This window comes from Cavia porcellus, unplaced genomic scaffold, assembly GCF_034190915.1.
Source record: "Cavia porcellus strain 051 isolate PalLab524CR breed Dunkin Hartley unplaced genomic scaffold, mCavPor4.1 scaffold_8, whole genome shotgun sequence".
NCBI lineage: Eukaryota > Metazoa > Chordata > Mammalia > Rodentia > Caviidae > Cavia > Cavia porcellus.
In genome coordinates, this window is record NW_026947491.1 from 57,371,227 (window position 1) to 57,383,753 (window position 12,527).

The following is a 12,527-nucleotide window of genomic DNA, read 5'->3' on the forward strand; positions in this document are numbered from 1 at the left end:
TCCTGCTGCCTATGCCTCCTGAATGCTGGGATTACAGGATTGTGCTAACATACCAGCCTAGGGCTCAACTCTCTGGACAATAGTCTGCTGAGTCAGTGTACACCTAAAATAAAATTTGCCTGATTCTCCCATAGTCTCTCTAGTCTCTTGAAGTTTCCAATCATTCAACATAGGAGTAAAAGTTTCCTAAGCTAGAAATATAAATCAATAGGCTCTAGTATCCTGAAAAATTTATAGTGACAGAGTCCATTTACAAATTTAGTTGTTTGACAATAAGTCCTTTAAAAACTGAACTTGACTGCTTATATTTTATTTATTCTACCCTTTCCCTGAATTCTAAATGTTAAAACTATCTAGCTGCTTAGAATGACAATTTGAATTTTTAGAATTACTAATTTCATGAGCCAAAAATTTAAAAGTCTTAATATTTTTATTAAAAGTACTACAAGAAAAATGTTGACTATGATTATTATGCTGCTTTTGGAAAACATTCCAATTCTTTTTTTCCAGCCAGAGTCTCACTGTGTTGTTAGATGCCAACTCACCATGTAGCCAGTAGCCCAGGCTGGTCTGGAACTTGCTGCAGTCCCCCTGCTGCAGCCTCCTAATTGCAGAGACCACAGGTCTATGGCACAACGCTCAGACCCTAGAATGCCAGTTTTTTCTTCTTCTTTCTTTCTTTCTTTTTTTGTTGCATAAAAACTGCTTCTTTATATTCTAATCATCTCATACACTCCTCTCTCCTTCTCAGGACTGAATTTAGGATCTGTGTAAACTTCAGATGTTTTACTATTGAGCTACAGCCTCAGACTCTGGTTTCTGTTATAAAATTATTCTGATATGTTGATAAACATAAAAAATTTAACCAGCCATGGGATGCATGCTTGTGGTCTTAGCACTCTGGGATGCTGAGGTCAGAAAACCACAAGTTCAAAACCAGCTTGGGCAATTTTGTGACTGAGATCCTGCCTCAAAATAAAAAATAAGAGTGGGAGGTGTAGATCAGTGGTGCAAGTGTCCGCTTGGCAAGTGCAAGGTCATGAGTTCAATACCTGGTACCAATAAATAAATAAAATAAAATAAAAAATAAAATCGGGCTGATGATGCAGGTCTATGTAAAGGCCTTCAGGTCAATCCCCAGTACCACCATTTTTTATAAGTTCAGTTCTTTTGGAGTTTAAAAAATAACATGAAAGCAATTTCTTCTTCCACTGGCCACTCACAGCAATCCTTCTGCTTCAGCCTGCTGAGTGCTGGGATTACAGGTGCGGACCACCATGCTTGGCTGAAAAAAATCATTTTGAGTTGGTCATGGTGACACACATCTGTAATCTCAGCACACTGGAGATGCACGCAAGAGACAGTTTGGGCTACACATCAAGACTCTGTCTCAAAACAAAAACAAACAAAACACAATTTTTTATGGTGTGTTGGATCGTAGATTGTTTAAATGTTTCCTTTTAATATTTTTTCTTGAAAGTACTCAGAGATTTTAAATAACTTTAAGGGTGAGATTATTTCTCTTTTCTATCTTTTATTATCTACAATAAAACACACTTATATTCTTTAATCTATATATTACTCTTAAGTTAGAGTACTTTATAAAGATTGTATTAGTGTAGTATGGTAACATTAGAATAATGAAATAATAGAAGTGAAGTAAGAAAATTATTTCATAAATGAATCGTTCTCTTCCCTTTCATTAGGTTATTTGCCTGGCACACACAGAGAGAGTCAGAATTTTTGTTTTATAATCATTCAGCAGCTGTGTGACTGGAAAAAGCCTTTAATGCAGGCCTTATAAAAAGGGCTGCTATTTTGGAGCTGTGAGTTACCTGGAGTAACACAGTATTGTGCAAGGGGTTCCTGTAGGCCTGCAGGAAGGCAGGCAGGTTTGCAAGCCTCCTTTTAGCCTGAGAGTAAAATTTCTTCTTCCTATCATCTCTGGTTTAGGGGAACACACAACAGCTAGAGAACCCAGAAGAGCTACACGGAAAAGCTACCAGTGAAGATCTTATCAGCTGCAGAGAGCAAGGCAGAGAGGTTCCAGTGTGGTAGCCTACGTACAGTTCACCTTCCTCTCAGCCTCAGCTCTGTCTAGATGCAAACCTGCCATAAAATAGCACTAATTACCTTACGGAGTTGTGCGAGAAGGGACGAACACGAGAGAAGTTTAAGGGTGAAAACTTCCTGTCCTTTAACTTATTTCTTTACATATTAATGAAACATCTGCTGAAACCTGCATGTGCATAATGTCAAAACAAGATCCTAAGAGAGTGTAGTAGGTTTTAAATCAATCTGCGAACACCAAGGTGTAAAGACTGGTTTCCTCAGGTGATTTGAAGGGGAAATTCTCATTTTAAAAGAGGATTAGCTCACTGGAAGGATTTTAAGAAAAATGTACTTCTTTTGTTCGCTGGTGTACAGAATTCCTATTCGCCTACCTTCACTATTACCCTGCTTTGCAAGAGGCCACAGTGTAAAGGTGTGGAAGGGGTCATTTACAAAGCATATATAATTAGAAGTAGTCGATGGTCCTCTCAGTAACTACTTTGTGCTGTCTCAAAGGTCTCCTAAAGTCAGAACGGCTTTGGCCCTTGTCCTTCTGGAAGGGGCGTTCGCTAAGGAGGAGATAAACCCCAGGCTCCAACGAACAGGCAGAAAGGATGTTTTCATTCAAATAAACTCCACCCCGTAGCTATCTCCCCTCTGATCGGCGAACTTTCAGCTTCCAGAAAGTGGCGTGGCGGGCGTGGCAGCCGCGGGGCGCGCCGGGCTGGGCTGGGGATCCGCAGCACCCGGAGCGGACGCGCGGGGCGGAGAAAGGTCCCCGCTGTGCCCCCGGCCCCGCCCCCTTCAGGACTCCGGCTAGAGCAGCGGGGGCGAGCCGGCGGCTCTCAGAGGAATTTGCCATTTCCGGGAGGTGGGGAGAGCGACCCCAAACTCAGCTCCGCCGGACACCGCCCGCGAGCCAGCCTGTCCGTAGGGCGGAACCGCTCCCCACGGCGGCGCGCCCGCGAGGTGCGGGCCGGCCGGGCCACCTGCGGCTGCGGAGAGCAGCTGGCCCCCGGGCGGGGGCGGGGCGAGCGGCGGGGGCGGGGCCGGTCAGCGGGGCGGGGCGCTCCGGGGGCCGGGCCGCCCGGGGCCCGGCGGGGCGGGCGGCGGGAGTGGCCCAGACGGCCGGTTGAGCGGCGGCTGCAGCTGTCGCCGGACTGTCCGCCGGGGCTCGGGGCGCGCGCCGGGGACCTCGCGGGGCGGACGGGCGGGCGGGCGCCGCGCCCCCTGCCTGGCCGCCTGCGCGCCGGGACCAGCAGTATGAGCAGCGGTTACAGCAGCCTGGAGGAAGACGCCGAGGACTTCTTCTTCACCGCCAGGACCTCCTTCTTCAGGAGGGCGCCCCAGGGCAAGTCCCGCGCCGGCCAGCAAGTGAGTGGCGCCCGGGCCGGACTCCACGTGTCTCTGGCGGGCGCGCGGGGATGCTCGCCGGGAAGGAGGGCACCGGAAAGTTGTTTCTGTCCTCTGAGTCCCCCGACCGTGCCCGGAGCCCGTGCCTGTGGGCAAAGGCGGCGGGAGGAAGGGCGGGGAGGCCGATTGACTGCTGCCTTCCGCGCCGGAGGGCCCCTGCGTCGCCGCCCCGGGCACGGGCCGCGGGCGGGCAGCTGCGAACCCAGGCGTCGGCCTCCGCGTGCCTGCTGGGCCCAGCGTCGGGTCGCGCGCCTACCCTCTGTGATCGTCGGCTGGGTGGCTTGTGGCTTCCGAGTGGCTCGGGGGGCCGAACCGGTGGTGGCCGCAGTGACAACCCAACCTGGTTCCTCCAGGGCGCGCCGGTGGGGGAGGGGGCCCGGGCCCCGCGGGCGGGAGGGCAGTAGGAGTTCTCCAAATCCCGGCTCTGAGTTCGTTCCCTGCAAAGTCGAGGTGTGGGTGCCCGCATGTTTTGCAAACGAGCTCTGGCTAGGTAGAAACTAGCTAGCGAGAGCTGAACTTTGGGCCGGTTGCTTCCTTTTTTGGAGGAAGCATGTCGTGGGAAGCGTAAGTTGGGAGAAGATGGAAAGGGAACTCGTGCCAGTTCTGCACGGTCGTGACCGGCTTTTTTTTTTTTTTTTTCCGGCGGAGGCCTTCCTGACTGGGCAGTTGGGTTGGACTCAGGGCTGGCCCTTGAACCTGCGGCCTCCAGGCGCCGGGAGCCGCACCAGGGGGCCAGGCCAGCAGGCCAAGCTCACATTAGAAAAAGCTATCGTGCAAAGGACGTGCTGCTCTTAAAAAAACAACAGGCACGCACCAGACTTTTCCATCACACAGCCCTGGAGATTTGAAGCAAGTAAAGTAGTCTAGGAATCGAACAGTGTGGTGTTTTTCTGGTAGCGGGGAGGGAATCTGTTTAGGCTGTCTTTGCCAGAACTTTCAAGTTTTATTGAACCACTTTCTGAGGTCAAGTTGCTTTCTAAGATTCCAAAGTTGTAATCTTTTCGGCCTCTTGAATTCCCAACCAGAAGGGGAAGAGAGGATGGTGAAGGGCAAGAGTGAAGTCAAGGGCCCTTATCCCGAAGTGTGGAGCGGTGTGTTTCTTAACCTAAAGGATGATCTCTTATTCTTAGTCGAGAGCGTGCTAAATGGCACGAATTTGGAAAATAGAATCCCTCTTCTGTTATGCAAAAGTGGCATGTCCTTTTGTTTTCTTACTTTGCTTTTCTGTCTCTTGGTCTCTCCTTTCTTTTCCTTCTCTACTTTATATTTTCTCCTAACACTTACTTTGCTGTTGTCATTTGACACGTGGAAACAAGCTTGTGCTAGTTTGAAACCTAGTCCAGAAGCTGGCCTTATTCTCCAGGAAACTTGCCAGTTTTTAGATTCTCCAGGCTTGACAATCTCCTTTACAAGAAGGAATATTCAGGTTGGAATTGGGTGAGGACCCTCTAGTGCTTTTAAAGTAAACATTTTTTTTTTTTTGATCGGTACCTGGGATTGAACTCACCTCCGCCTGCTTGCAAGGCAGGTGCTTATGCCGCTGAGCTAAATCCCCAGCCCCAGTAAACATTTTTTTTAAGGTTTGTGTACATATAGGGGTTTTATGTCATTTACATGCAGTAGTTTATCCTCTGGCATGTTTATTTGTAGTACTCATGTAATATACATGTGTATGTATATGTATAAGAATTAGCAAAACATTAATACAGTATGTCTTTTGAAGGATTGTGCTGAAAGTCAGGACAGTAAGTTGTAGTTTTGACTGGAAAAGCTCAATATGTATGCCTTGAAGCCCTTTTACCTGTATAATTCCCATTCTAGCCTAATATATGCGAGGTCCAAGTTACAGGAATCACTTGGGAGGGAGAAAAAGTTCTAAACTCTGAATTTTAATGGGCATTTTGGTTTATTTAAAGAAGTGACTGAATTCTTTTAAGTCTGACAAGATTTGTGAATAAGGAAGTAAAATTTATACAGAAAACATTTTTGTGGAACATTTATGTAAGGTCAGATAAGTTTTCATTTGATTATGCTTATGATTATAAAAATAAGATTAGCAGTGAAAGATCTTTTGTCTAGAAAGATGGAAAGATGTTGCTCCAGGATCAGTTATTGATAATAGTGTTTTTTCCTTTTTCTTTCTTTTTGATGCTATACCACTTGGTAGAAAAGCTAGGAAAATGAGGTTTACAGAACTCCTGAAAATACCCTGAGAAAGCAAGTTGTTTGTGGTGAATTCAGGATGAAGAGGAAGAATGGGGTGAAGGGATTAGAAATTTCTTTCGTCTCTTGCCAGGCAAGGGAACATAAGTAATAAAAAAACCTTAAAGACATAAAGAAAGTGTTATTATTTTCTTTATTATTTATGTCTTGTACCCCTCTCCTTCTCTTGTGCTAGGAGTCAACCAACCCAAGGCCTTGCTCATACTGGCAAGTGACCTAGTACTCAGCTACATTGTCAGCCCTCTAGTTCTTTCTCTTTCTCTCTGTCTGGGGGTGTGTGAGTGAGTTTTTATTTTTTTGAGACAGGGTCTTACTGACTGTGTAGTTCAGGCAGGCTTTGAACTAACTATGAAGCCCAGGCTGACCTGGAACTCAAGGCTATCCACCAGCCTGACCCACCCCCTCCCCACCCCAGGTTCCCATTGCTGGGATTGTGGGTGTGTGTCACCACTCCTCAACCCTTTTGTTTTTAGAAAAAAGGAAGAAGAGATAGTGACCTGACATAATAGTTGCTCCATAATTACTAGTTAAATGAATGAACGACCTCCTGGCTTGATAGTAATTGTATCATTACCATTTTCAAAAGGTACCCTCTCACTATTGTCTCAAGAACCTTCTGAAACACAATGAAAGATGAGCTATTGTTAAATAATTTCTAATGATTCACACTTATTGGGAAGATCTGGACTTTGCTTTTCTGACTCAAATCACACTTTCCTTTTGACTCTCAGCATAAAAACTTAAAATTTCATTTTCCCTTTGCAAATAAGGATGTCTGTAAATTGGGTTTCTTAAAAATTTTTACTCTTGCATATTGTCAGTGCATTTATGTTTGTAGATTCACTTTATTTCAAAGGATCCATTTAGTTGTAGTTTTAAGCAGACCGGCAGTATCAATAGTTTTGAAATTTTTTGTTGTCTGTTTTAGACAGGGTCTCCTTACGAAGTTCTGGCTGACCTTAAACTCGGCATGGAGCCGAATTTGAAACTATCCTCTTGCCTCAGCACCTTGCGTGTATCACTATAACCAGCCTGGAATTTGTAATTTATCTTTTTCTGATCTCCCAACAAAACGAAACTACCGGTACATACAGGACACGTTCAGACTGCCAAAGATAGAAGAAAAGCTAAAGCTGTTCATGTGCTGGCTACAGCCATCACCTTTCTTCTGCACTTTTGATAGTTAACAGGAATAAGGGAATGAGACACTATTTTTGCTTTAGAAGTAGATTAGTTGAGCATCTCAGGAAACTTGAAATTGTCTTCTGAAACACCCACACTTTAAAAAAAAAGTTGTACTGAAGAAGTACAACATGTACATGTGCTGGGGATTTAGCTCAGCAGCATAAGTGCCTGCTTTGCAAGCAGGCAGTTGTGAGTTCGACCCCTGGTACCGATTAAAAAAATAAAAAAAAAAAAATAAAATAAAATAAAATAGAAATATTTATAATGGGCTTGGTGGTGTACCCTTTTAATTCTAGCACTCTAGGAGGCTAATGCAGGAGGATCACAAGTTCAAGCCTAGCCTTGGCAACTTACTGACTTAGGGAGACCCTGTTTCAAAATTTAAAAATAAAAGACTAGAGATTGAGCTCAGTGCAAAAGTCCTGGCTCCAATGCCCAGTACTGTAAGCTAAAAAAAAAAAAGAATTTTTAAGTAAGGTGTAACTGTAATATGCCACATAGCAAGCCTCAACTCTGCTCTTTGGGTTTTTTTCTTGTTGGTAATTTTGTGGCTTTTCATTTGGTTATTACTAGAGGCAACAGTAATGAGTGGCCTTCTCATAGGGTCCACAGGGTTAGCATAGCAGTTCATGACATTGAAGGGGTTTGGGCAATCCTGGCTCTTTGTCCCTGAGCTACTGGATATGGCTGTAAGTTCCTCACCAGCCATTCTGCCTGAGGCAGAGCCCATGTGTCTTGATATAGAGTCCATTTTCACAGCTTTTTGTTTGTTTGTTAATAGGAATTGAACTCAGGATGTTGCATTTGCTAGGCAGGGGCTATGCTGCTGAGCTATCCCCAGTCCTTCACGTAGTCTTAATCAGTGAGAATTTTATGTTTGTGTGAGGAGGACTCATAAAAGCATATTTCATGCATAGCCTCCTGAGTAGTACTTATTTACTGCATTTCTTCTTCTGGCTAACTTGTAAGATTTGGAATAATTATTATTTTTATGTGTGTGTATGCTGGGAATTGAACTCAGGACCTTATGCTCGCAAGGCAGGCACTTACATCACTGAACTATATCCTCAGCAACATTTGGAATTATTTGGAAAGCAGTAACAAAACATTTATGAAAAGAAAGGCTAAAAATATCCCATAATGTGGTTATTCTTCTTAGACTTCCTTTGGCAGTTAGTGCCTGTTGTATTTTGAGCTTTCTTTGTGTGCACGCGTGCGCATGTGTGTATGCGTGTGTGTTTGTGTGTGTGTGTGTGTGTGTGTGTGTGTGTGTGTGTGTGTGTCTTTCTATGCAGTTCAGGCTGTTCTTAAACTCACTTCGTAGGCTAGGTTGGCCTCAAACTTGCAACAATCCTGCTTCAGCCTCCCAAGTGCTGGAATTACAGGCATGCACCACTATGTCTGGCTGAGCTTTCTTTTTCCTGGGGGAGAAAAAGTGAGGCTGACCCAGTGCTTCCCATGTGGTCAAATCCCCAGCCAGAGAGAGCATTAGGCCCTGTTTCCCTATCTCTTTACCACAAGTAGCAACCTTTTGATGAAGGCCCTACTGAAGCTTACTTTTGATTCATATTTTGGCTGAATGCCATTAGCTATTGATAAGAGTCTCTCTTCAGGAAGGATTGTGAAAGACAGCAGAGTATGGTAGATGCCCACCTAGATGCCTGCCGAGGAGCTTCTCAGGTGTGGCTACTGAAGAGTTGTAGACATTGCCCAGTGGAAAGTTTTTATTCTTATGGGTAAGGAAGCATTCCTTATATCCCAAGACTCAGCCTCTTGTTCATTCTTTGGTATAATAACCTTAATTTACTTATTTAGTTTTAAGACAGGGTCTCACTGTGTTGCCCAGAGTGGCCTTGGGCTCTCCACCTCTCCGCTACCTGGGACAAGATTTGTAGGCTACTGGCTTGTAATAGCTTGTCTGCCTGCCTGCCTGCCTGCCTGTCTTTCTCTCTCTCTCTCTCTCTCTCTCTCTCTCTCTGTTTCTCTCTCTCTCTCTCTCTCTTTTTCTTTTTTGATTCTCTTTTTGAGACAGGGCCTTGCTGTGCCATTCGGGCTGGTCTCAAACTCACAACAATCCTCTGTCTTGTCTCAGCCTCCCCAGAGCTATGATTACAGGCATGAGCCTCCATGCCCAGCTGGTAATAACCTTTAAATAATAGTGTTAGTTTTTCTCACAGTTCATTTCAGAATCTCACTTATTCCCCATGCCAGAATCTTGGCTAGGAGTAGTTGCTTCCTTTTATTCTCCTCCATGTGACATTCTCCAAGGTGACATTTTTAAGGTAACAACCTTGTTACCTTAAAAATGTCACCTTGGAGAAGTCTTCCTGAACCACTCATCTAAGAATCAGCAGCCTCCCCTCTTAAATTCCTCTTTCCCTGTATAGCAAAAATTGTGTTTATTACTGTAGTTTATTGAATGAAGGCAGAAATTAGCATGTAAAATAAAGGCCAGGTCTGAGTGAATGAAAACCTGCTCATTTTGGATGAATTAGTTTCGTGTTGTATGTGAATTGCTACAGGTGGTAGTTGTTGGGCTTGGACGGTATTGGTGATATTTTGTTGGTGACATTCTCTCTCTTTATGTTACCTTTGTTTTAACAAACTTCTACATTCATTTAAACAAGACAGTGAGTGCTTACTATGTGCCAGACATGGTGTTAGTCTCTGGGAATAGAATGGGGAACACAGTGAAGTCCCTAGTCTCATTTAGTAATATTCTTTTAAAAAGCTTACTAAATAGACCAAAGTATGTTTTTGATTTTTCTTTAAAATACTTGTTCATTTAATGTATTGAAGATATTCTGAACTTACAGGTTTTCAAGAACATACATCTATTGTGTAAAGTGTGCTAAAATTATATATGTGTTTAAATGGAAATGTTGTATATATGTAAGCATATTCTTGTGAAATGATGTTGGATATTTCCTTATTGACCTTTGCTAAAGTGTAGCACATTTATGGTAGTGATTTACTAAATGGCTGTCTCAGGCTGGGGATTTAGTTCAGCGGCATAAGCCCCTGCCTTGCAAGCAGGCGGTCATGAGTTCAATCCCCAGTATCAATTAAAAAAAAAAAAATCAAACTAAATGGCTGTCTTCCAGCAGAAAGATAATCATTTTCAAGGGTAGAAAGTATGTTAAACAGAGTTAGTAACTAGCCAGAGTTAACCAAAATATCAGACAAAATTAACCAGCTTTCTTTTCTATGTTTTTCTTTTTCTTTTTGTGGTTTAAATCTACAGCTAGGCAAGCACTTTACTACCATCCACATCTCAAGCCTTGTTTTATTTTGTTTATTTATTTATTTTGGTACCGGGATCGAACTCATGACCTTGTGCCTGTCAGGCAGGCATTTATGCTGCTGAGCTAAATCTTTGGCCGTTATTTTATTTTTAAGATGAGCTATTGCTAAATTGAGCTGGACTGAAACTCACAGTCCTCTTCCATCAGCCTCCGCAGTGCTGGATTTACAGACGTACCACCATGCCCAGTTTAATGTAATTTAATTTAAACATAGGATCTTGCTAAATTACCAAGGCTGGCCTGGAACTTCTGATCTGCACGCCTCGACTTCCTGAGCAGCTGGGGTTACACCTGCTATTCTAAAGCTGTGCTGCCTAATAAACTAGTCACTGGTCACTTGTAGTTACTGAACCCTTGAAATATGGCTCGTGTGAGTTTAGTTATAAATATAAAATACTAGATTTTGAGGACCTACCTAACTACCAAAGAATGTAAGATATATTACAATGATGTAAAAATACTGATTACATGTTAAAGTAATATTTGAGGTTAATTGGTTTAAATAGAATTGATTTTACCTGCAGCGTAAATAAATGATTTTGCGATGTTGGGAATCAAACCCAGGGCCTTACACATGGTAGGCAGGCACAGTACCACAGAGCCACGCCTCAACCATTACGTGTATTTTTTAACATTCTGTTGGGAATTTTAAAATTATACTTGTAATTGCATTATATTTCTGTTGAATAGTGTTTTGGGCCGAAGCAAAGCTGCTAACCCTAGCCAGAGTTCTGATGTCCTTCAGGGTGGGTGGCTTGGGGGTTCCAAGCAGTGTGGTGGCGTGATTGTTCTTTGTGAAGGGGAACTTGTTTCCACTGTTGGGAATAGTTTCTTCTTGGCCCATCTTAGGTCATGCATACCAGCATTTTGAGGTTGTGAAACTTTTGTGTGGAGAACTTCTGTTTTTCACGTGTGAGCTAATGGGATAAAACTGTCCTAATGACATTCTAAATGTAACTTTACTTTGGTGCACAGAGAGAATTAGGTCCATTATTTCAGAGTATTAAAACAGCAAGCTTAATACACATTTTATGGACTGTAATTGCTAACTGCTGCTACATGAGTCAGTCAGCTAAGAATAATTTACTAATTATATATTGCAGAACTCATTTCTTTTTCCAGATGCTAAACAAAGTGAGATAATTAGAACAGGAAAAGAATAAATTTGGGAATTGGAGACCAGAATTAATTTTTTAGATATTGAATTTAATAGCCTCTTAATGTAATCATCAGCATTGTCTTGAAAATAATGAAAGGGGCTGGGTATACAGCTCAGTGGCACAGTGCCTGCCTGGCAAGTATAAGGTGATGAGTTCAGTTCCCTGTGCAAAAAACAAAACAAAACAAAAAAAAAAAACGGTTAGCCAGGCATGGTGGTGCACACCTCTAAGCTTAGCACTCAGGGAGGCTGAGACACAAGGATTCCAAGTTTGAACCTAGGCTGGGCAATTTAGTGACTTAGAGAGGCTTTGTTTCAAAAGAAAAAATTCTGGGTAATGTGTAGTCTAATATGAAGGCCCTGGGTTTAATCCTCAGTATGAAAAGAAATACAGACAGAGAAAAAGGAAGGAAAGAAAGAAAATTGAATGAATGTGGAATTTGAGTGTGTGTGCGCGCGCGCGCGTGTGCGTGTGTGCGTGTGTGCGTGTGTGTGTGTGTGTGTGTGTATAAGGTGGGTGAATGTGCATTTCTGAATTAATTTTCCAAGTGTTTACTGAATATTGACAATGTGCAAGGTGAAATGCTAGGGATTTGATAGTGAACAAAACAGGTTGAAACCTACTCGCATGGAGCTTAAAAATCTATGTAGATCATTTGAGTTTGCTACTTATACAAGTGAAATCGTACAGTTCTGGATTTGTCTTTTTGTGACCGGCTTGTTGCACTTAGCATAATAAGGATCAAGGACCTTTCACGATGTAGCGTGGTCAGAATTTCCCATCTTTTCAAGACTGAGTAAACTTCATTAAATGTATATGTGATCCTTTCTCCATTCATCCTTCTATTGACATGTGGACTGTGTCCACTTTTTGGCCTTTGTGAGTAATGCTGCTGTGAACATGGGGACAGGTATGCTTTAGAGACCTTGCTTACAATTCTTCTGGTTGCATACCCAGAAATGGTATTGCTGAATACTATTTGGTAATTTTTTCTTTCTTTTTTTCTAGTATGGGGAATTGAACCAAGGCCTCATGAATGCAAGACAATTGCTGTAGCCCTGCGCTACATTCTAGCCCTTTTAATTTTTGACTCAGATAGGATTTCATAAAGTTGACCAGGCGGTCCTCAAACTTAGGTGTGCTTCACTATGTCCTGTTTATTTCTGATTTTTTAATGAATTCTGTACTG

General features: G+C 43.1%; 1 protein-coding gene across 1 annotated transcript in view; it reads left to right on the forward strand.

Moving 5' to 3' along the window:
• Positions 1–3,166: 3,166 nt before the first annotated feature.
• The window catches only part of Rassf3 (Ras association domain family member 3), a 67,468-nt gene continuing 58,107 nt past the window's right edge, over positions 3,167–12,527 (forward strand). Inside the window, exon 1 of the mRNA XM_063255071.1 lies at positions 3,167–3,426. Coding sequence (XP_063111141.1) covers positions 3,316–3,426 — 111 coding nt within the window. The 5' untranslated portion in view covers positions 3,167–3,315. The remainder of the gene's footprint in view (positions 3,427–12,527) is intronic.